We start from the raw sequence: 24847 nt of genomic DNA, 5'->3' as shown, positions 1-24847 counted from the left end.
CTCAGACAACTCATTTTGGCCTCGATTTAGCTCTTGCAGTCACTAAGAACCTGGTGACATTTAGAGGAGAAACTGAGATTTGTCTGTCGGCTCTGCTCATAATTTAACAGGACAGACTCACCCCAGGCTTCCAATGAACACGGAAGCATGGCGCCACGATGCTCTCTCTCCAGATCACGTGAGGATTGCAATGCAGCATGATACTGGGTGCACGATTTCAAGGGGAATGAAACTGTCTCATTGACTAGGATTGAAGCGGATCAGCCGTGGCAAAGCTCCCACGTTTGTCTTCATGACTCCTGTAACCAACCAATCTCAAGCTTTAGTTTCCCTCTCCTGTGAATGACCTATGAACCTCACACAGGACCATCTGACAGTCGCACACCTTTTCCCAAATACATGTGAACTGGTCGAGTAAACGCTCATGAACCGGTAAAGATCCGGTCAGGTATAGATCAACTCCACACTGCACCCTGACAAGTCTTTATTAACCCTTATATTTTTACCACCCAGCCCTGCCAATCCAGAGGTTCCTCCCCAGTAAAAGATGGGCACCCTTGTACCTTAAAAGGTTCTTTTATTCATGTAAGTTAATTGTGGTTCCAATGTTCACTGGAGAATACTTTCACGGTTGTGAGAGAGGAAGACGAGGAATGAAGGCACTAGGGGACAGGAGGAGGGTGGGTTGTATGAAGCTGCCCTAAACCGTCATGGAGGTTTCAATCAGGTTCTCCAACTAGAACTAGACGACAGAAATAAAGCGGTGCAGTTTATTAAATATTTAAAATAAATCATCTTTTATTCCTCTTTAAAATGCAGCTATTTTAAAAATCCCTTTAACCTAGAGATATAATCTGTCTTCCAAAAACAACTGGACTATGGCAGTATTTCTCACAAGCAGTAGTTTAAGGCAGCATCATGACTGTGGATGTTTACTGTCTCCAAGGGCGACAGGGGGGCATAGGAGAATCATGTGATCACAGTGGGACCGGTGCGTCCGGTCCGTTCGTGGAGTTGTGAGATATTCAGGGCGATGTCAACAAGGGGAGCCAGCATGACCTGCAAGAAGACAAAACATTTTTCAAAACCTCGAGACCATTGAAGTGCATTTTCGCGGTGGTACCTCTAGAGGTCAGACTACCCGCCTGCTGAGCAAAGAGCTATTGTATGGTCTCAGGTGGAATCCCAGATAGAAACAGCCTGGCATTTCAGATCCACAGTGTGCATGAGGAAATAATCCTGACATGATTCTATACTTTAAAGTTTATGCAATGCCACTGGAGCGGTCGGTTTCACAGACTTATGCATGTCAGTTGATTGTTTATTTCAATTTTAGATTTTGTGGTGTCTAAAATTGTGGCAACTGACTGATGTGCTGTGGCATCTAACTGATCAGTCAGATGCCACAATTTTTTTTAGTGTTGTTTTTGAGTGTATTGTGAAACCTCTGTGAACCACCCGGTCATTCAGATGGACTGTGTGCAAGTCGGCTTGAAAACACACGCAGGCTCCAAATTTGGTCGCAGTCTGGTGCCCCGTGGATATTTACATAATGCTGACAAAAAGTGGTGAAATTGTGGCAGTCAAAATTATGATCATTAAAATGTAATTATTTGTGCTGCCCTAATGGTTTGTGAATGATCTGTAATATGGTCTTCATTGTGACTGGCTTCAAGCAAGTCATTACCCTTCACTTCAACTTCCATTTCTCAGCTTCAATCTGACCTTCAGTTTGCATGAGAAGGAGACTTTGATGTAAAAACTGAGGATGAATACAACCAACAGACTTGTACATCAGCTCACCGTCTTACTTCCTCTCCCCAGGTTGACATTCTGAAGTCACATATTCAACACCTAACTAGAAGAAGACTTGTGGAGGTATCAAATTTAACTCAATTCAAACTGTCTACCTCATCCTCTTCATGCCAGAGTTAATTCTGAACCTTCCTGTAGCCAGAGGGAACTTTGGATGGGGCCAGAAGAGGAGCTCACCTGCGGGTCCTGGTAGATCTTCTGTGGGTCCTTCTCGTAGCTGTCTATGTAGAGCCTGACGGTCGCTCCAGCACTTCCTGTGCCACTCAGACGGAATATGATCCTGGAGCCATCTGAGAAGATGATCCTCAGCCCCTGAGAGGGGAAAGACATCTTGAGATATTTGGGATTTCACCTGCTGAAACAGCTACAGAATGGAGTGGCTACAAGACGATCGGGACTAGTGTAAATCTCAAAATGACTTTATAAAAATGTTATTAAACATTACTGTTAAACAACTTCCATGCCTGCCCAGGTGAGCTGACATCTACCGAATATCAGGAGGAATTCAAATAAAAGCCGACCTGGTTTTTGGAAACGCTTCCGTCTACTGGATCAGTGTAGGCAAAGTTGTCTGCGACGGCCACTTCATATGTTTTAGCACCCGAAGAGAATTTCTTCCCAACAAAAGACGGGTCGGACATGGCCGTCTCCAGGTCCTTGATCATCTTGTTGGCAGCATCTGAGTCCACCTCTTCGTAGTCATATCTGGAACGTGAAGGTGCACAACATATTTGTGCTTCCAGCAGCAATCCAGGCTATTATGATGACATTTCTTATGTGAGCCGTTTTAGCCAGTCACTGAGGTCACATGGGCGAGGGATCAAGTCAAACAATCCTATCAGTTATTAGTGACCGGGTTTTAACATCCAGATTTCAAATCCATACTTTAATTTGGAAACAGCAGCTGATTTCACAATTGAACCTGTGACAGCGGTCTCAGTCAGCATTCATTCCTCTAACCTGGTGAAGAAGTTCCTGCCAAACTTCTGCCAGTGATCCTTCATGATCTCCTCCACACTTTGTTTCCTGGAGGCCAAGATCGACAGCCAGGCGAGCACTGCCCACAGGCCGTCCTTCTCACGGATGTGATCCGAGCCTGGAAGGACAGAATTGGAAAGGGGACGAGGAGAGGGAATGCTGCCTTCCTTTCCAGGAGCTCTGTCACCCTTATAAGTCCGCTGTCGGTCACTCACCGGTGCCAAAGCTCTCCTCCCCGCACAGTGACAGTTTGCCAGCGTCCATCAGGTTACCAAAGAACTTCCAGCCAGTGGGAGTCTCATAAAGTTGCATCTGCAGAGCTTTAGCCACACTGCAGAAGAGACAGGGTTAGTAGGAAATCTACCTCCTCCAGGGCTTCATGGAGCCATACTTGTCAAGAGCGCCACTTGTGGGCATGCTGCGGGCCAGACCCTTCACCCCGGTGCTCTGGAAGTACGGGATGCTGGTAATGTTGGCAGCAATGACCGCCACGGAGTCCGAGGGGTTAACAAAAAAGCCATGTTTACCAAGCACCATGTTACGGTCCTGAACAGAAGAAACAGACAGTTCTGATTGGGTGACATTAAAATATTAGGTTGCAGAGTGACATGACAGAGAGACAATGAAGCCCTTTGAGGTTTTACAAAAACCGAAAAATCCTGTTCTGCATCTGAAATCCTCCTCAGAAGAGGATGCTGATGTCCAACTGGGTCGAATAATAATAAGAAAGCAGAGCTGAAAAAATTCCCTCGGCAAGCCGTAATGGTTTTAGCATATCTGATCATTGAGTTACCAGAGTGGTCTTTTCTTATGAGGAAACTTGATAAAAGTGTCAGGGTGGATACTCCACAGAACACGGCCTTCATGGCACTCATTAAAAAGATTCAGACATGAGTTGAAGAGACAGTTTTATTTGGGTGATTTATGAGAAATTGGAAGTCGATCGCAACTGACATCAGTTCAGCAGCTTTAGACACAAGCCTGTTTCAGAACACCGCCAAATGAAAATGGACTTACGCCATCACCGTCGAAGGCAGCGCCGAAGTCATACTCTCCTCCTTTCATCGTGTTGACCAGGTCAGCAGCGTAGGTCAGGTTGGGGTCGGGGTGGTGACCTCCAAAGTCCTCCTGAGGTACACAGTTGACAGCCGAGTTGGCAGGAGAGCCCAACTCTTCACAGACGATCTTTTTCACGTACGGACCGACCACTAGAGGGGGCCAGCGGGAGCAGAAAAAATGTATATGCAGCAACTCAAAAAAGAAATGCAACACCATACATTTAACATTTATATGTAGTCTCTTAAAAGTCATGATAAAAACTTTACTTTAAACACAGTTGCCACATTTTTCAGCCCTGATCAGACGGAATGTCCTGTCTTAATCAGAACAGTTAGCTCGAGTTGAGAGTGAAAATTTGGATCAAAAAGCTTAAAGCTGCAGTGTGAATAAAGACGTTTCTATAAATCATAAGTATTATGACTATTTTAATTATGAAATACCAGATATTGTAAACTTGAAAAAAACTGATGTGTTAAACTATTATTATTATTTATTACTATTATTATATTTATTATTTATTCATTTAATTCATCCTATAGATGTGATGTTTTCAAAAGTTTTTAATATTTCTTATTATCTGACCCAGTTGTATTATTCAAATGTTTTGTGTGTTGCTGTGAAGGTAGGTTTTTTCTACAGATATCAGGAACTAGAAAGGCACTGGAACAAATATAACCTCCATGGCACAACAACACGAGCATAGATTGAACATAGATTTAAATACGCATGAAAGGTGCTAAATGCCAGGGGTTCTTGAAATTATTATTATTATTTTTTTTTTTTTACCTCCGTGCATGGCATCCAGGCGCACATTAATGTGACCAGGTCCAGACAGAAGATTCTTCAGAGCGGCAAAGTCAAATATCCCCCGCAGCATTTCAGCGTAGGCATCCACAGAGTCCACAATCTCCACTGTGAGTCAAGTCAGAGAACACATGAGGAAGCTGTTCATCATGAGGAGACGTCATGCCAAGTATACACTTCTGACATATTTCACATCATTCACTGTTTTCTGTTCTGCTTTCCTCATCCTACGATCGCTGCTCCTGTCCTCCCTTGTTATGTCTTTGTATGTGACTCACTATGAAATTCCATTGCTATTCTGATAGTGAGTCTGAATTTAACAAGATGGTGGATGGCCACAGACACATTACTTATGAACCAGCAGAGCTGTGTGTGTGACTTGATGCCAGTGGTAGCATCTTAAAAAATAGTCAACTAAGAGGGATTATATATAAATATATACTGAGAGAGCCAAAAACACCATATACTTTAAGACATAACTCCATTGGAGCCATACACGTCAACGAAAACAGTGCATTGAGCACTTCTACATCAATAAAGTGCCTGGGATTTAAAGGGTACGATGTGAGGAGGCTCGACCTTGGCAGTTTGAAGCTTGATTGCTGAATAAAAATGCATTTTATAGTGATGAACCACTGTGTCTGATTGTGTGGGCTGCAGAACATCATGGGAACTGTTCAAGTTCAACACACAGTAATTCAGTTCACTGTTGAGAGCGACAGGACCTCACCCACCAAAAGTTTCAATACTATTTTGAACTTAATTGTAGTCAAAGAAACTGCTGTCAACTAGTCATAATGGTCAGTCGACATCTGATGCTTGCCCTCAGATATATCTGAGCACTAGACATCAAAAGAGCCACACCTGGTTCACCAGCCACAGGCTGTATTAGCCATAGACTGGAGTAGAACTACACTTAAAATAGAACTACTGCATGGAGAGAAGCCAGTGGAGGTGTCCCTTTCCCAGTAGAGCTGGAAAACGTAGCTGGCTTGAGGGCGCTCTCGGCCTTTACACTTCAGCTGCTGACCCCACAACTGGACTTCAGACAAGTATGAGTAAATGGAGGGGCGAAGCATTAGCGCTGAAGCACCTGTGAAAGGTTTGAATGTGTCCACTTCAAAGGTCTGCATGCCGATCTTTGACAGGTCCACCTTCAGTTCCGGGCAGATCTGATACTCCTGAAGGCCTTTGCTTATGTCAAATATCTTATTGGTGATTCCCTCTGGAGCAGGACCTGGAGGCACAACATCGAGGAATTAACATAGTCAGATGAGTTCCAGAAGAAGTTCCAGTTAAGAATTTTGACAAAGCCCTGGTGAGTTAGGATGTCGCTGTTGTTATTACACTGTAATACCAAAGGGAATTCATCTCATGAACCAAATAATTGCTATGAATCAACGTTGCTTTGTATGCATCGTAATGCAATGACATAGAAAGACATCACGACAGACGACCATTTTGTTGGAACAATTACATGGAGAACAAACCACACTTAACTACATTAAATAACAGTTTTCTTCAGTATTTTAAATTCTTGAAAGAAAATAATGATTATTGCAGGAACTAAATGCTACAGCTACTAATAATGTAGTATGCAGGGCACTTCTGTCAGCACCAATGAAGTGTTGAACTGTTTTGTTGCAACTCCAGAAGAAGAGCCCAGTCATCTGTCATGATCTATGTGTTCACGTTTTTGATAGCCTGCAAGACAGCTACAGGCGCGAGCTATTCAATGTTAATCTTACCACCTTGGCTTGGAAAACCCTCGTTCCAGCAACTCACCTCCACTGGAGATGTTGTACTTAATGCCGAAGTCACCATTGGGGCCGCCAGGGTTATGACTGGCTGTGAGGATGATCCCGCCCACTGCCTTCAACTTGCGGATCACACAGGAGACTGCCGGGGTGGACATGATGCCATTCTGACCGATCACCAGATGTCCTACCTGTCGTGGCAGTCGAATCATATGAATAATAACAAGTACGTGACCTCAATAAATAAATAAGTACACGCCAAAAAACGTCTCCTGTATTTAATTTATCATATAAAATGACGTCATTCAGGTTCCATGCCCAGTGTGGAGATGACACTCATGACTTATGACCTGACTGGGGAGACACTTGACCTGTGTTTTTTCCAACCAATAACAAACGGATGTCCAATTCATATAAAACACAATGCCTCAGGCCAGTTGCCATAGATCACGTCACAACACCGCAGAGTGACACAAGTTAGTTCTTCTTTAGATTTTCACAGCTCGGATGTAGAAATAAAAGCAAGAAATCCTTACCTCCCACTGTCATTCATCTCTATGACAATGCTCTGTCTCCTTTTAAATTCTGCCAATATTGGCACAGCTTATTACCGCCTTTTTGTAATAAAGCTTCTCCTAATGTCATGTTACTTAGCACCTTGCTTATTTGTTTCCATTTATGTTCGTGTTAGTTCGACTTTAGCAAGTTAAAAGTATCACTTTTTCTACCTTGAGCAGTATTTTGACAACAAATAGGAGAAAATTATTTGGAACACAAGCATCCGTTATTATTGGGAACATAATGTATTGTATCTACAATAAAATAATTAAATAAAAATGTCCACTATTTTTCATTTAGCAACCAGTTTTGTCACGCTTCCGTCCGTTAAATTTGATCATAGACTGGAGAACGTGCAGTGTTTTTTTTTTTTTTTCATTCAAACGATACTCTCTACATTCTGTGATGCCGCAGACATCAACAGCGTGAGAGCCTGCACGTCTGCACGTCACGCCCCCGGGTCTGACGTCACTGACTTTTATTTTTATTCCGTTGAGGCTGCAGGAGAGTGACAGCAACATGACATCATAATATATGTTACTCCACGGTCAACAAACACAATGGGATCAATCCGAACACGACTGTCTCAACTCATGTGAGTTGCCAGTCGACGTCAAAGCTGCCTGACTGTTTCTCCAGTGAAGGTCAGATGGCGCACAAATCCACCAGGAGCGAGCACGGATCAGGTCAGGTCAACCCGGTGCCATAATGATCGGACATATTTCATTCGTTCATGCATTGTATACTGCCAATAGTTGCTCATGCAGTACGACCGATTCACTTGTCACTGTAAAGGAACACGATTTACAAGTTCAAAAATGTCGTTACACATTTATTGGAGTTGCATTTAGTGCGACTTTGACGCGTTTTAGTGGGTAAACTCGTTATATGGCTCGCTAACTGCAGAGTTAGCTTGGGCTCTTCTCGCTAGTCGACATGCTAACGATGCTAACGCTAAGGCTAAGGGGGCGTCAGAGGTGCAACTGGGTTCGGTACTGACCCCGTTGGCTGCTGCGATCTGGACGATCAGCTGAATGGCGTCCTTCATGAAAAACCTCCCGTCTCCTCCCACCACCAGCGTGGACGCCTGCCTCTCTGCGGGCTCGATGACGGAGATGATACTCTGGATGAAGTTCTCCGCATAGTGCTGGTTCTGCTGGAACACCGTCACGCGCTTCCTCAGGCCGCTGGTGCCGGGCTTCTGGTCCGTGTACGGCTTGGTCTTGACGGTAGTTATCTTCACCATGTCTGTCCCACCTGTTAGCACCGACAGTCTCCCCCTGTGATCCGCAGTGTGGTCCGATGGAAGCGACCGCAGTGGCGGAGCTGTCCCACGTACTCGCCGGGAAACTCCCCTCTCCGACCCACCCCCCGAAGTTTAAAGGGCAAGTTGAACCTATGAGCAGTTTTAATGACCACATTTGATATTCACGTTCAGATTCACACTGGCATTACAGATTTTTTTCTTTTATTACTGATATTACTGATTTTTACAAGACAGGCAGCACAGAAAAAGAAGACAGTATCAATAGAAAGGCTTTTGACCTGCTGTTCTTTTGGACGATCAGGGGCCACATGTCAAGGGTCACGGACTATGTGTTTAGAAAAAAAAACCCTCAATAAATGTTCAAAGGAATCATGTCAGGCAGGAATGAGAAAACCCAAACATTATTAAATGTTTTGTCTCCAGAATCCTAAGGAACTAAATTGAGGGCATGGAATGGGGATTTAAATTAAGAAATGTCAATAGAAATGTGGGAGGATGCATGTAGGAAAGTGTCTGGCAACACAAGTGGTTGATCAGCCTGAGAAATTAAATAAATTCAATCCTAACATCCCCTGATCTTGGTAATAGATATCAGGAAGAAAAAGGAACATTTTTTCCACTGTGTGTGGGAATGTTCAAAGATTCATGAATTATGGGGACATGTCACTCAAGAAAGACAGAATATGTTATGTTATGTGTGTTATATATTTTTAATGTAATATTCGTATTGGACGTGACCCTTTTTTGTGTCTTTTGGGGATTTATCCAGATGAAGTACAAGAGTGAGATGATTTTTATCAATCTGTGTATTTTACAGCAAACAAATGCATCGCATCGACATTAATACAAGGACTGACTCAAGTTATTTCCAATGGAATGGATAACATATGTTGAAAGACAAAGAAAAATATTTTGAAAAAATATATTTGAACAATCTTAAAAGAAGTCACTTGTCAGATCTACTCCAGGAATCAGATCAAGGACAGTAACTACAGTGGACTACATTAACAGGTGTGTTAATTGTGAAAGTGCAAAGTGTGTGTTTTATGTTTTCTGTGTTGTTTTTCAGATGGGTTTTTTGTCCAAATGTTTTTTGTACTTATTTTTAAAAATGCTTATAAACATATGTTTAAAAAAAGGCATCGTGATTATGTGACGGGGTAAAATGCAGTCCTTGGAAGAGTCCACAACGACTTGTGAAATGTGAATTTCACTAAAGGAAATGTTGTGAAACCAACCACCTCAGACCACAGGTGTTTACCTGTTGTGTCATCACGAGTTTGACGCAATGAAGAACAAAGTTGAACGGCAGTTCAGATTGCAGAGGGAGTGCATGTGTTAGCAACATCTACACACTTATCTATATACGCGGTAACCTTTTTGTTAGGTCGCAAATTAGTTTTGATTCATTGCATTTTCTTTCTAAATACTTTCCTACAGTCCTACAGTCACCTCACAACTGTCTCCTTACTTGAATGTTGTTTTACCCCCACTAATTTCACAGCACTTTCCAAGCATTTAGTAACCAACTGTCTGTCATGACACAGTTCTTTTTTTTTCTATATTTCTAAAAATATTTTTTCAATTCAACTCCAAGCTGTAACTAACAGATGAATGTGTATTTTGCCAAAAGAAAGCACACGACTCGACTTGTACACTAAGGAGAGACAGCGATCACTCAACTAGACTTGGTGTGCTCCTGCACCTCTGTGTCTGGACGCTGCATCTCCTTGGCGTCGTGACATTTAGCAGACGGCTCTACAGTTTCAACAGAGAAAGTCAAAGGGCACATAATGGCTACAGAGATATAAATAGAAGCGTTTTTCAAAAGGTCAAGGGCAAATAAAGTTGAGACCCCAGAGTGCGGTGGGGAGGAATGCTCGCCAGTGCCAATCTCAGATTAGAGGGAGCAACAGCTAACGGTGGGTTCAGACAAGCACTAAAGCAGACCCAGACTTGCCTTCTGGCACACATGAACACTGCATACGAAAGCAGCGAAGCTTTCAATCACATTCAAGCAGCCGTTAGATCATGACCATGAGTCACTAGGGAACACTCCTAATGTGGAGCAAGGGTGTTCAGACCTTTGTCAACAAGGGCCTCATTGGATGAGGTGAAATGTGACAGTGAACGTGTCATACGAGTTAATGCTGAGAAATAACTTAAGATAAAGTTTATTTACAAAACATATCAACGGGACCCAACATCAAGACTTGAATGAAAGGTTTGTATGAGTCAGTGTATGGATTAGCATGTCTGGACGTCTTGACTTTACAGTGTTTTTACCCATCAAGCCAAAAGCAGCTTGCTGCTGTAACTGGGGGATATGAGGACACTGCTGGATGTGGGAATGTGTGTCAGCCTGAAACGCACATGCCACTAACTAGGAGGAGAGTCATCCTGAGGTCCTGGATTGCCTCGAGGTGGGTGGGGCTGTCGCAGCGGTCAGAAGTTCAGGGTGGTGGAGTGGAGGGGAATCTGGACAGCACATCTACAGTGTGAAAAATAGAGAATGCCAACTATCTTTATGTCCATATGTTTGTGCACAAGCATTGTTTGGTCACACACTGTACAGTTCAATCTTGCTAAAACGTAAGGGAAGTCGAAGTACATGGAAAAGTACAATAGGCCTCCTTTAAAGTTTAAAAACATGTAAGGAATATCTCTAAAATACAATTGCAATTACCTGTAAGTGGCATGGATGTAGACCTTTAGACAAAAGAAGAAAATACTGAGGCTTTCTCTTTTGTTTCTTCCTGTGTAAGTAAATTGATAACATAAAACAACACACTAGCCATTGCTCGCATAGCTGTCAAGACAGTCATCTTATTAATGAATTAAAAAAAATGTGTATTTTCTCTCCTATTGAAAACAGAGAGCCATAACAAGTATGGCATCATAAGCACAATATCAGTCAACTAATGCGTGTTTCAGATTTTAAGCAAAGTTCTACTAGAAAGCGTCATCATGTCTGAAGACACTCACACTCATCCGTCGTTCGCTCTCACGCACCATTCTTTCCTCACCTGGGAACACGAACCCCTCCAGATGTTTAATATGGACCTCCATTTAAAACGTAAAAATAAATTCCACAGATTTCGGTTTTTTTTTAACTTAAACCACTGAATATTCTTTCATGAAACTTTTTTTTTGCTGCAACAAAAAGTCATTGGTTTGTGGAAGTCCGATATCAAGTGATGGGCATCATGGTTTCGACGCAGTTATAAGTCCAGTCTTGCGTTTCGTTAATGGGCAACACATGTTGACACACCTGTTGGGCAACAGAAACACAAATGGAACGACCAAATCGCAAAGCTCAAGCTAGTTAAAAGACCACAGCTTCCCGTGTCCTACCATCTTGGTTCGGGCTGGCACCTCCACAGCAAACACAGTCATCCCTCTGCTGCTGCAGCAGTTGACACTGTGCTCGTTGCTCACATGGATGGTCACTTTCTGGTTGGACTGAAAAACAAAATCTGTCAATCAGCAGGAGGAAACACTCACTAATCACCTGGAGTCTAATGAGGTATGAGGGAGCCTCACACACAGAGTCTACCACTGCACAAACTTGAACGTACTGTCGCCTTCTAAACCCTCTCACTCTCCAGTGACGCTCCTGTTGCTGAGACAGTCACTGCAGCGGCTGCATGCTCATTTGATACATAGATAGAACAGAAGCAGAGGGCTACACAAGTATTTGAGTATTGACTTATGAGCAACTATTGTATAACATCAGTCAAAACATTAGGGAAGGAAGGAATTCAGTTTTTCTTTTAATGGTTAGAGTACTTTCTGGTGATTGAGTAATCAAATGATGTTTTACAGTGATACATTTATCTTTATGGTGGAGATGTGATTTGTTCTGTGGCCAAGCTAGTTGCTGAGATCGTTTTTAAAATTAAAATGGAAATTCATTTTCAGATGGAAAAGCTACACATTTCTATTCCCCTTCTTTGTGCTTGTTTACAGTATTTTTGCATCTTTATACATTTCTCATGGTAATGTATCTCTGTGATGTTTTTTTCGTCTGCCATGAATGTAACAAAAAAAACAGAGAGAGGACAAAATTGGAGATAAAATTGAGCACATATTTCTACGCATTTAAGGTGCATATTAATATTAAGGATTTATTCATATCTGTTTTGCCGTTCAATAAAAAGGTCAATAAAAATAAATTAACTAAAGCAAAAAATCATTGTGTTAGTTTTAAAGGAGGCAATTATGACAAATTTTATGAAGAAAGAAGACAAGTAGAACAGAAATTGAAAACTGAACAGAGCTAGGACACTCCTCCCTCTGCTCCCCACCAGGGCCACCACTTTGTCTGACAGTGGACCAAGTCAGGAATCAGCTGAGGGCCCTCCACTCAGGCAAGGCAGTGTCAGGCCAGGGGTGCTCAAAGCCTGCTCTCAGCCTCCAGAGGGTCTCAGTAATGTGGAAGACGTCATGCCTGGTCCCAGTCCCAAAGACGGCCCATCCCAGGGGAAATGAGAACTATAGACCGACGGCTTTGACATCACAGATCATGAAGACCCTGATTCTGAATCAGCCCCGGCCCATGGTCGCAGCATCTCTGGACCCCCTACCAGCCCCACCTGGGAGTAGATGATGCCATCATCTACCTGCTGAACTGGATCTACACTCACCTGGACCAGCTTGCCAGCTCGGTGAGAATCATGTTCTTTGATTTCTCCAGCACCTTTGACACCATCAGGCCAGCTCTGCTGGGAGTGAAAGTGACAGAGATGCTGGTTGATGCCCCCCTTGTGTCCTGGATTATGGACTACCTGACTGGTAGACCACAGTACGTGCACCTGCAGGGCCGTGTGTCGGACACAGTAGCTAGTAATACTGGGTCACCACAGGGAACTGTTCTCTCTCCGTTTCTCTTCACTATTTACACCACAGACTTCAACTATCGGTCGGAGACTTCCCACCTTCAGAAGTTCTTCGAAGACTTGTTGGATGTATCAGTAAGGGTGAGAAAACTGGACTCCTCACAGACGGTTATGGAGAGAAGGATGCTCCAGAAACCAAGGAGCATCCTGGACAAAATCACCCACCCCCTCCATCAGGTCCTGGTCCAATACAGAAGCTCATGGACCAACAGACTGAGACTAACCATCTCAAAGACTGGCCAAAGACTGTTTTTTTGTGTGATTCATGTTACTCAGTGATCAATTAGATCAGAACGAAACAACGGTTTTGTAACAGGCATCAGTTATATGAAATTACAGAGTAGCAAACAAGCACTTGAGCCTACAGCAACATGAAGAAATGTGCTCATAATAGTAACCATATTTGCTTGTTGTGCATGACCAAGGCTGAAAGGCTGAAATCTTGCAGGCCATATTTGATTCTGATGACAACTTAAGATAGACAAAGAGAGCACCATCTTCTACCTTGTTTGCGATGAGGGAGGAGATCCTGTGATCGCCTTTGCACGTATACACAAAGACGTTGTCACCGCCCCTCAGCATCTTAGCTCCTGTCCTGGTTGTGATGGACTTCTGGAGCGCTTGATTCAGAAGTTTGGGTCCAAAACCCAAACTGATGGGCTTCAGTGATGGCTGGCAGTCTTCACAGTGTATGTCTATTTGGAAAGGGCAGGCCTGGAGGAGAAATAGGTTGGTTGCTGGCCTTCACACTTAGTAACAGATGCATGAACCCACCTCCACCAGATCCAGCCCTCGGTTATAGCCCATTGCTTCCAGTGTAAGCCACAAGTCTTCCGGGTCACCATCTTTCTCTGTCGCCTCCATTAGATTTAACTCCATGAATCCTTGTCGGGTCAGCTGATTCTTCCTCATGTCGAAGTTCTCTGCACAGCGTTGGAGACAATACTAATCGTTCATTCTCCTCAGTACAAACCGACTGTTACCTTTGCAGATTGCCCAGGCGTCTTTGTCGCACTTCTCTCCGCTGGTCCTCATCTCAAAGAAGTTGTACTCCTCCAGACTGATCAGTCCATTTCCATCCAGGTCGATCACTTCAAAGATGTCAGACAGCACTTCTCTGTGGCCAAATGGAAAAGTACTTATCAGATCAGTCCAGTAATTGATATCTTCTTAACAATAAGCTCTGTTTTCAAAACTTTATTCTGTCCAGCATTTATAATAGATTTGACGTGACATACCTGAGCTCTCTGGTGAGGTCCAGTTCTCCGGTGTCTGTCCTATAGACGAGCTCGACCGGCTTTGAAGAGAGGCTCTTCCTACTCTTTCGCTTTAACTTGCAGCCAGTGGAGAAAGGGAGCAGGTGGTAGTTCCCAGCATTCAGCTCACCTTTCCACACATATTTCTGTGCAGGCAAGTACGCAAGAATACAGTTAAGTATTATTTTACACAGACTGAACCTCATTATACACAAAGGATGTCATGTAAGTTAATACTGGCTGGTTAAGCCTCGTCATTTTAAGAACACCCATCACAGTTTTCCACATGAAGTCAGCCTCCTCCATGTTACATTAACATGTAGAACTTGCTGTCAGAGAACATGAAAAACTAAACAAGATGAGGGTTTTCAAGAAAATGCATCTGCCACAGAAACCTGACGACTCTCTAGAAGTGATTGCAAAGATCAGAAGAAACCGAGTGACAGTAACACACAGCAAAAAAAAAAAAGAACATCACACAGACAAGCTTACACACAGCTCCACATATTCACTGTTCAGGAAAATTGGGGAAGTCGGAATGAGGGGCAGGAATGATAAGAATTCATCTTCATACTCCTCCTTTTCAATCTCTGTGAAGTGCGGTGTTGTATAATGCCAAGAAATGTAAGCCATACACATGTAATTCCAATGTATTAGAGGAGACTGAAAATTTACATTCTTTCATTCCTTCATCTTGGCTGGTAACACCTATCCTCTTCATTCATTACATCCATGAACCTCACGAGTCGTCTACCTCTTCCTTCCATATCCAGCATTCTTGGTCCAAAACACTCTCTCTTCTCCAAACCATCTGGGCTCCCTACCTGTGTTTCCAAAGTTCTCTGCATGAGCTGTCCATTTGATATACTCATTTCTGATCTTGTCCTTCCAAGTCACTCGAAATGATGAGCCCAGTATCATCATCATCTCTGCATCCTTAGTCTCTGAACCATACTTCACGACAGTGACCACGGCTGTTGTCTTTCACTTTTGCTGCCACTCTGACATCACAGTCTCTACAGGTTCCACCCTGCCTGCAACTTGTTTCTCCACCAACATGTCTGTCCATATCTGCACAACAACATCAGTACAAAACGTACCTCCTTGTCTTTTGACTCTGTGAAACATATCAACGCAGAATCCTCTTTGGTCTCGCCTGCAGACATCACAAAGAGTGCTGTGTCAACAGTCATCCAGGAGGAAGGCTTGTCTGAAACAGAAACACAGTCACATTATAACAACAGTAATACTAATGAGACAACAGGCATCAGATGCTATAGTGTTTTGTCATTCCATGTGATCACTTGACATATGGTTTAAAAACATTCCAGATGAAAAATGATAGATTTATGATGTCATAGGAGTGAACGAGCCTGAGTACCGGGTCTGTGGCTGAGGTCCAGCGGCTGGATGGTGAGGTAGACGCTGGTGGTCTTAGGCAGGTGGAGATAGTACTGCAGTGAAGTGATGCTTCCGTCCTCCTCCAGGAAGAAACTTCCCTTTATGAAGCTGTGATGCCAGTTCTGGATGAAACATTAAACACGGTCAGACAAGCAACATCCACATCGGTTAATTGAGTACAACCTTACAAGGACCAAAGAGACTTGGGGAAGTCAAGGAAGAAGGACTGTGAGTCTTACACTATTGTGAAGCAAGAAATCCTCAACATATGCTCACATACCATGTTACTACCAGCGCCAATCTCATTGGGACTCATTTGACTATAAACAGAACAACTCCAAAACTAACGTATTTCAATGAAATGGATTTTGGTGGTCTTCTAGCGGTTTATATGGATTTAGTGTTGTGAAAAGTTCCCCATTGATCATCACTGAGACACGAACTATATCCGGTCATGTGACCAGCTCTGGTTAGGCAAAAAACAGGCATTTCCCTGTCAAACGCAGATTCCCCAAGGCGGTTGCTATGCGGATTGTCTCTGTGGAACTCTGCAGCGCTACTACCATCTGCTGTCCGTTTGGGCTCATTGCACACCGAATATATAACGATAATAATGAATATATGTTGTTAAAAGAGGAGCTGTCCTCTATTTAAAATTATATGCGACACATATGAACACAATTTCAAAGGTTTACATTAGAAAATATATATAAGCCCCAACCACAAAAAAGGCTAGTCAGGAGGAAATCTTCAGTCCACCTCTGCAGGCAGCTGCTGTTAGTAACACTTCCAACATGAAAACTCTTCACAGAAAGGAGAATGGGGCTGATGATGTCACTGGAGAGGCTCAGCATAGCAGACACTCGCGTAACAAACTGACAGTAGTGAGGAGGGAGGATTGTGTCTCCAAAATCAACAAAGAATACTGTTGCGTACGGAACTGGTGAGCATTATTGCATGAAGCATTTCATTGACTTCACAGTGATCAAATAATACAGAAAATATGTGACTCATAATAATGGGAAACACTGAACGATCCAACAGAAACATGTGTGAATGCATTAATCTAAGATGGAAAAAAAAAAAATCTAGAACCCCCACATGCTGCCCTGTAAGTGGTGTATGCCTGGCAGTGGAGCTGGTCATGTCTGGATAATTTCCCCCCAATATTGTAGACAGCTGAATTTGTCCCACCCAAAAATTGTATCACGGATTTTCTCAACATCTGATTTCAAATCGAAAGCGCAACACTGCGTGCTGTCACTGGCCTGCCCCGTCTCTTACCCCTCTGAGAGTCTTTGGGAGACGGGATACAGCAAGCTGTCGGGGACAGCAAGCTGTCTGCTGACAGAAAGTCCCCTGATCGAGTTAACTTTCTGCCGGAAACACTGCCGTGATTATGGCTTATTTTTAACGTCATGTTGTCAGTTGACATTCTAGTTCACAACTGTATCTGCTGTGTTCGGGCTCATCTGCCTGTGTTCCCAGGTAACATCAACACTGGCCAAATGTCTTATTTAAGTGGAATGAAAAGGCGTCAGCACCAAAAACATCATTTGAGTAGTACACCGAGTTGTCAGTTAGGCACTAAGCTTGTCTATTAGATGTGAGAGGTATCACTTTTATTTCTTTTTGTTGACCAAACTGTTGCAGCGGTTATTAGACTTTGTTTTTGTTGGCCAGACTGCTGTAATCACTTTCCAACTGGGTAGACCAGTTTTACTGTTTTTGACTCAAGGATTTAGCAAGTGGCATAACATTAAGGAGTGCAGTCATATAATATTGTAACATGTTTGTGTTCTAAACTGTTAAGACATACATCATTTGTTTTCGACATTGTGTTTTTTCCCATGTCAGAAAGTTGTTACTTAAAGAACCAATTCAGTAAACCTAAGTAACTAATATCAAATTGATTTTGATAATAAACACGTTAAACCATGCGCCTATGTGTGCAACTAAATGTGTCTTTGTAATACTGAAATATTTAGCACAATGGCTAGCACAAGTGAATTTTGCTGTTGAACAGCAAATTTACGCAATTGAATTGAAATTCAATTGAGTCGAAACTGATATTTAAGAACATTGTTACGATACGACACCATTCTGAAGTGCTGTAACGTCCAAAGTTATTCACTTGCTTAAGCACAAGAGGGCAGAGTTGCTCCACTTAATCTCTTCAGCACGCTGAACAATAGCAGTTTGATTTCTCTCAGGGGTCTGTCTCTGGTTTTGTAATGAACCCTAATGTTTCTGTCCTTTAAAAAAAGCAGCTATGCTCCGTCTGCAGCATGACTGGAATTGGGTCATAATTTGAAATTGAACTGCGATATGAACAACAAGGACCCTCTTTGGAGAGACATTAAAGGAAAACGCGCTTGGCGTGAACACACACTCTAAAGTCAGAAACACGCCATCCATCTCTTTTGTGGACAAATAAATCATGATGTTAAACAAAGAAAGAGCCATACGGCGGGTGTGCGTTGAGATAGTAATTTTCCTCAATGTATTTGTTTTGGTCAGAGAGAGGCGTGAAAGATCAAACCATAACACTTGGGTGGTTTGTCCGGACAATATTAAATGGAGGAAATGGCCTCGGGTACCTGTCTCTGGCCTAAAGACATCAGAATTAATGTCCCAACAGAGAGAGGGTCAGCAAGCAGACTAATACAGGAGCCGTCAGTGTCTCCGACCACTCAGGTGATTTATGATTAAGTCAACAGGCAAATCCAGCACATGTACTGTAGCTATAGCAGCATCTGCGGTATTCAAATATTCAGTTGATTTTGTCAATCACAACCAAATCTCTGTCGGTGCATATCACTGTCTCTAAAAATGTGTATCCAAGCAAAGGTGCCTCTGACACTGCATTCTAATGAACAGTTGAAGTGAAACGTTTCACTATAAAATGAAAAGTTATTGTTGTCCTCCTTTTTGACAACTGACAGAAGTGTTTTAAATACACCCAAGACCTGCTTGTATGTGTGGCTGCACTCTCTTCAGTATGGCCCTGGAAACCCCAGAGGGACCAATGCTATGTGTCTACCACCCTCCAATTACAGCCCCTTGCAATAAAAAAGTCGATATGGCATGAGGAACTTTGTTCAGAGGTAATCTCTGGATACACATTCCGCAGCCGTGATGATGTCTCGCTCATTCCAATCTCGATGAGATGGAGCAAAGGGCTGATATATTATATTTATGTATTTACCTTTTCCCCCCACTGCTGTAAAGAAACACCAGCCAATGTCGAGCCAAAAAGAGGGAAAACAAACGTGTGTGGATCAATACAATGCTGGTCCATGAACCTGATGTTCATTTACGCTGGAAATAATATTGGTTCAAGGCTACCTGTAGCCCTGGAGGCTCTGGTACTTTGGTGGATTTGGTGCTACTGCATGTCATGGTGATGGGGTTCGACAGAGAAGATCGGCGGCTTCGAGCTGAAGAAGGACGTGAAGATGACTTGTGATCTGAAAAACAAGTAATTCAACAAGTTTTAAGTCCACAACACAAAGTCTCATAATATCTGTGGCTAAATTCAGTAATATAGCAGTATGCTACCATAAAGACCAAGAGTGTTCTGTTTCACTTGTCTTCATCTATTTCTGTTCTTCACTTTAACTGCCAGATACAGAAAGAGTAATAGGAGAGTTGTGGAACACTCCATGTGAAAACAAAACAAAACAAAACAGTCAGATATAAACAACATGGTCATGCAGTTATTGAATGATTCCAAAGACAAATTTAAAAGCAGGTTGTACACAAAGTACACGTGTTGTGACATTTGAGCATCTTCTTCTTACAGAGCTTCTGGGAAATCTTGATAGCAAGTTAAACCACAACATAATTCATTACACATACATTTAAAGCAGGCAATGAATTTTTAAAAAAGCAGCTTGTTTTCCCTGAAAATCAATCCGATCCAGAGAACAGTGATTTGCTAAATGAGAGGTGGGATTGTTCGCTGGCAGGAGAAATCAAGATGCAAATGATGTGATAGGCTCACAAGGAAATTAGAGAGATAAATGGGGGCATTGTGAGGCTGTTGGTCACAGATCCAGTTGGCATCAATGACATTGTTTTAATCGGGGGAACTAGTTTGAAGCGGAAAGAGGAACCTCAAGGAGAAAAAACATGACTCATTAAAATTACAACTATGGAAATACATGTTTAAAAAATGCTTGCCAAGGTTTATATTCTTTTACGTTACTTGGCACTACGATATGATTACTGATACTACCGCACTTACTCGATGGGTTAGTGGTCAAAGGCCACCGCTTCTTCAACAGAAAAGGCCTGTCGGCTTGACTGCGGTATCATGCAGAGTGTAGCCCAACAAAGGCAAGAGCTTGATTTAGCTGCAGAGTCTGATTGAGTCATGTTCTCCCAGTGCAAGTTTAACGTCGGAGGTACAGATATCAGCGTGTCTGAGCGATGGTTCAACGCCGTCACCATCATGGATGCGTCAGCATTGTCAACTCGCTTCCTTCGGCAGGTGTTGGGAATAAACTTGCAGGTTTCTGAATAAATAGAAATTTCCCTGAGATAACTGCATTATCCAGGTCGTGTAGTCATGTAGTAGAAATTCCAATTTCACACCAGTAGTCGGACTAAGGTGTTTACATGCATTTTATAAGTCCAAACTCATCCAGACCATGCAATAATTCGGTTTTCTGGGCAAGCGTATAACTGTACTCAATGATATACGAGGTACAATAGGTTAGTTATTCATGTTGAGAGCCAGAAAGGGACTGCTGTTGGATCATGTACAAATACTGTTGAAAATAACTTTTGGTGATGAGAAGCTTCAACCAACCACATTTTAGAAATAGAATTGGAGTGAAAATGTGGAACTTCATGTGGAAAAAAAGTAGAAAAATGAGGAAAAAGGAACATGAGAGTATGAGAAAAAAATCAAAGACTTCACACTGCTAGAGAAAAGTGACTTCAAAGATTGGGAGCAACTGATAATAACCCACAACACTGCACAAAGGCATCACACAAGTATTGTACACAGTAACATAAAACCAGTTTTCGGTCCCTCTAAAGAGAAACCATCCAGTTGCTAGTTGCATGATATCATCCACGGTGTGGAAAGCTGGAGGTGCAATTCTGAAGAGCACAGTTACTAATATCTACAACATAACGTCAAATAACTCATGATAAATGTCAATAAAAATCAACATTTTGAAAAAGCATTTAAGTCTGTTAATGATTCAGAAGGTTTTGATAAGCCTACGAACATGAAGAAAAAAGTCCAATTCATATAACAAACATGAAGTTTCCAGATAATCATTGGAAACATTGGTTCCCAAAAGAATTCTCTCTGGAGGCGTGACGTGACAAATGTAGCTCCCAATGTGCAGAAAAACTGTTTTCCAGCAGCAAGAACAACCGCTTCAACATGGGCGACCACACAGCATCTCAGAAAGTGACTTATTAAAATGTAACAGGTCCAAATCGATAACTGGGAGCGGCACAATAATGTGATAATCCCGACTACTATCTGGGAGCTCATTTGCTTTTGCAGTGGCGGACAACTGGAACCTCCTCTTGACCGCCACCAAATCCCTCATCATCTCCCCTGGCGAGGAGTGGAGAAATCCCCTGAATCAATAACATGAACATAGACTGACCACTTAAATCAACCCCATCCATCTTCACACTCCATGTCCTGCTTTTTCCACCCAGGCTGTTTCACACTACCCTTTCTAACTGAAGGTATTGATACGCAAGTAATATATTCTATTATTTCTGGTTTTGTAAGTTCATTTAATGCAGGATGGTTTGTCCTCCATCAGACATTGGATGACCTTGGGGAGTCCATTTGACCAATAGAAAAATACATATATTTTTGCCATCCTTCCTCATTTAACGTAGTCTTAATAATTTATTATAATTTCACTCAAAATGGAACTTTTTTAAATCTCACAATTTTCTCTTATAAATGATAATTGACGATGACCCAATTTAATCCTACATTTAAAAAACGTATTCTCCATCACAAAAAAATATTACTTTATTATTTCTTTTAAAGGCACAAGGTGGGATAAAACTTTTATGTTGCTCTGTCCCTTACATATGTGGCCTGTTAACTGTTCTCCACGTGACAGGCGTCGCAACCAATAAGAAGCTGTACCCAATCATTCTGATCAATGTAGGACATTAGGACATTCGGTACATTGGAGCTTGCTCTCCGTTGCTGTTCTACGAAGTTCATGTAGTCAACCTATTTGTGTTTTCGAGTTGTAAAACTTTCATCTAGAATTGCTAATACTACATTTCAGAAATAATCATCTCAAAGGAAAAGACCAGAAACCTTGGCTGCCAGAAAACATACTGTACAGAATTATTAGCCATACTGTCACTGGTGATCACCGTGGAGGTTTCTGTAGGAAGGGCTGTCTGAGCCCCTTTACATCAGGTGCTGCCCCTGTCACCTGATCTCACATAAGCGGGCGGACTCCAGGTAGGGAATTTCAAATATTATCAACAGACACAGAATGAAAGCTTTAGTCCGCCCGTGTTATTCACATATTTGTCACGGATGGACAAAAGAATCTCAAAAATCATTTTGGAAATTTGACATCACAAATACCTTTCTTAAGTGTTGGTTCTGAATTGTCTTGGAAAGGTTCGGGAGCTCCTGCGCCTGACGACACGGAGGGTTTGAGAGGACTGTATGACTGGCTGCCAAAGTTCTGTCTCTTCAGCTTGGTGTCGGCCTCCAGTCTCTCCAGAGCAGCCATCTGACACTGCTCCACTGTAGACACCAGCAATCTGCAGAACTGACAGGAGGAGTGAATCTGCAGAGGCTGATGCATTAGCAATAGAGTAAAACAACAACAACAACAAAAAAACTTTCAATTGACAACTTTCATTGTCAGAAAAGAGTGGCATTTCTTCCTCTTATTACTCTCCCAAGTTCTCAGGTCATTCCAGCCTACAGGACAGAGGTGGGCAACTAAATTTCCTGAAGGGCCACATTAGAAACTGTAACTGTTGTGAGGGGCCATCATCAAAAGAAAGACAACGAAGAATACAAAACATGACTTAAGTATCAAGGACAAGTTGACCTAAAAAGATTACATGTAAGTAAGGATGTTAAGAAGTGTAAATATGCAATGAACTATTTCATTTCATATAATGATATAAATCAACATAACTATGGATCAGACGTTCAAGATAAAAAGGCCCCCATATGGCCCCTGGCCCGCACTTTGCCCAGCTCTGCTATTGGACAAACAGTAGGAGACACCCTGAAAAAGCAAATCGTCTATCAGAAGTCACATGTCCACTACATACGTACAGTTTAGAGTCATTCATTAACTGCTTCACGTTTTTGCATTGTGGGAATGAACCAGGGTTCCCAGAAGAAGCTCATACAAGCACAGGAGAACATACATACTACACACAGAAAGTATTAAGGTTCTGGCCAAATCCAGAATTCCCTTAAGTTCAACTCAAACCTTCTCGCTGATCCGGGAAACATTCCCAAAAGTAAAAACGTACCCAAAATTGCAAAAACATTTCCAAAACCAAAAAGTACCTCCGGGTAAAACAGTTTTCCATCTCTGTTGATGTCAGCAAGAGCGAAAATGGCCTCCAGCTCTTCACTGGTCATTGCCTCTCCACCCTGTAACATATGACATCCTTTTTCGAATCACAAACCAAAGATTTCACTGGTTATCAAACAACATGCCCATATGATAAAAGAATAACTGTCTCTCAATTCAACTTCGTCTCGATATTCACTCACTGAAGTGAGGACTCTCTCCAGCTCACTGTGCTTGATGTAGCCATCGCCTTTCACATCCATCTTTGTAAAAATCCCCATCAGTTCATTTTCGTCCATTTTCCTTTCACACTTCACAATGTCACAGAAGTCGTCGAAGTTCAGTTTTGTTGTTCGAGGAGTCCAGTATTTGTTGAGAGTTGCATGGGAGGGATTTCGGCCAGCCTGTTGGAGAACTGGATGAGGAAGAAGACGATGAAGAAAAATACAAACGACAAAATTAATGATGAATACATTTTGTATTTCCGGATATACATGGTTTTGTCATGCCATTTGAATGTAGACTGGTGATTTCTAAAGACGATAGCTACACGCTGCAAAAAGATTTGAGGAATTCTGCGAGTTTGTCAGATTCACCAGCAACATTTAAGTGATATAATATTTCAATCAATGTTGGCATGTCGGGCAAACTTACCGCGACAGAGCTGCTGTTTCGAGGCTATATTGGCCAGACTAGACTTGAACACAGCCAGGTATGAAGCGCGACACTGCATGTAAAACGCCTCATCTTCTTTATCCGCAGCCGTCGGAGTCCACTGTCCAGACATTTTTACCAAACGTTAGCTTGGCCGTATATGCTCTCTATTAACGGAACGAAGTCAATGGAGCGTACATATGCGACTTTGCAGTATTTGTATGCAAGTAAGTGAATATTTTTTTAGCCAAAAACATGCTTAAGTAAGGGAAGAAAGGTTCATATTTGATTCGCGACGACCAAAAGCGTCGCCACAGCTTGTTGCTAGGTCAACAAAAACTTCCTGTGTTCAATGAAAACGGTCCGATAGAAAGAAAGAAAAAAGCTACATTAATGCGGTCGCATTAAAATGCCCTTTCAGTTTAACTAATTTGTTATTTTCTCTCAGTTATGTTCTATACTTTTGTGGAGACCCAATCTGCTATAAGGATTTTTATTTTCTCCGATTACTGAAAAGGAAGGAACTCTACAGAAAACGTGACAGCGGGGAACTATTTAGCTGCAACACCAAGGCGCCAGATTTAAGTGACGTAAATATGCGTAAAATGCAAATGCATTTGTTTCTCCGTTTTAATAAACAATTATCGACTGAAACGAAGTCAGTCTAAACGTTTTCTATTTGATCCTGTAAAATCCCGATAATTTTTGACTAAGTGCTGTGATTTTATAGCCCCAAAGCAACCAAACTGTTTGTTATTGTTAAGGTCAGCTGTTCGTACAATTCATGTTTTTAACTGAAGTGACAGCAATGTAATAAGTAATAATGTTAAATGACTGATTAATG

At 42.2% G+C, this 24847-nt stretch overlaps 2 protein-coding genes across 6 annotated transcripts; both read right to left on the bottom strand.

Annotated features, from left to right (window-relative positions):
• Nucleotides 1–495: 495 nt before the first annotated feature.
• On the bottom strand, nucleotides 496–8335 carry pgm1 (phosphoglucomutase 1). The gene is made up of 11 exons (XM_053870356.1): nucleotides 7972–8335; nucleotides 6442–6604; nucleotides 5750–5893; nucleotides 4639–4764; nucleotides 3811–4001; nucleotides 3185–3339; nucleotides 3009–3124; nucleotides 2776–2911; nucleotides 2337–2520; nucleotides 1993–2127; nucleotides 496–1059 (listed from the first exon to the last, which is right to left on the bottom strand). Exons 1-11 carry the CDS (start codon nucleotides 8215–8217, stop codon nucleotides 970–972), a joined length of 1686 nt encoding a protein of 561 aa, XP_053726331.1. The 5' UTR covers nucleotides 8218–8335; the 3' UTR covers nucleotides 496–969.
• A 69-nt stretch (nucleotides 8336–8404) lies between these two features.
• Nucleotides 8405–24338, bottom strand: efcab7 (EF-hand calcium binding domain 7). Of its 5 annotated transcripts, XR_008415544.1 has the most exons (15): nucleotides 24004–24338; nucleotides 23553–23764; nucleotides 23343–23429; nucleotides 22392–22581; nucleotides 19142–19263; nucleotides 15774–15915; nucleotides 15493–15602; nucleotides 14375–14538; nucleotides 14120–14253; nucleotides 13911–14059; nucleotides 13641–13850; nucleotides 11593–11700; nucleotides 11265–11509; nucleotides 10925–10994; nucleotides 8405–10729 (listed from the first exon to the last, which is right to left on the bottom strand). XR_008415544.1 is itself a non-coding variant. In XM_053870328.1 (13 exons), the coding sequence occupies exons 1-13, from the start codon at nucleotides 24134–24136 to the stop codon at nucleotides 11429–11431; spliced, it is 1842 nt and encodes a 613-aa protein (XP_053726303.1). In that variant the 5' UTR covers nucleotides 24137–24338; the 3' UTR covers nucleotides 8405–11428. The 5 variants fall into 5 exon arrangements, 1 of the variants encoding a protein (XP_053726303.1); XR_008415539.1 differs by having other exon boundaries at nucleotides 10925–11509; XR_008415540.1 differs by having other exon boundaries at nucleotides 8405–10994.
• Nucleotides 24339–24847: the final 509 nt, after the last annotated feature.

This window comes from Synchiropus splendidus, chromosome 1, assembly GCF_027744825.2.
Source record: "Synchiropus splendidus isolate RoL2022-P1 chromosome 1, RoL_Sspl_1.0, whole genome shotgun sequence".
Lineage (NCBI taxonomy): Eukaryota > Metazoa > Chordata > Actinopteri > Syngnathiformes > Callionymidae > Synchiropus > Synchiropus splendidus.
Note: the sequence above shows the minus strand (reverse complement) of the source record. Positions and strands in the feature narration are given on the sequence as shown.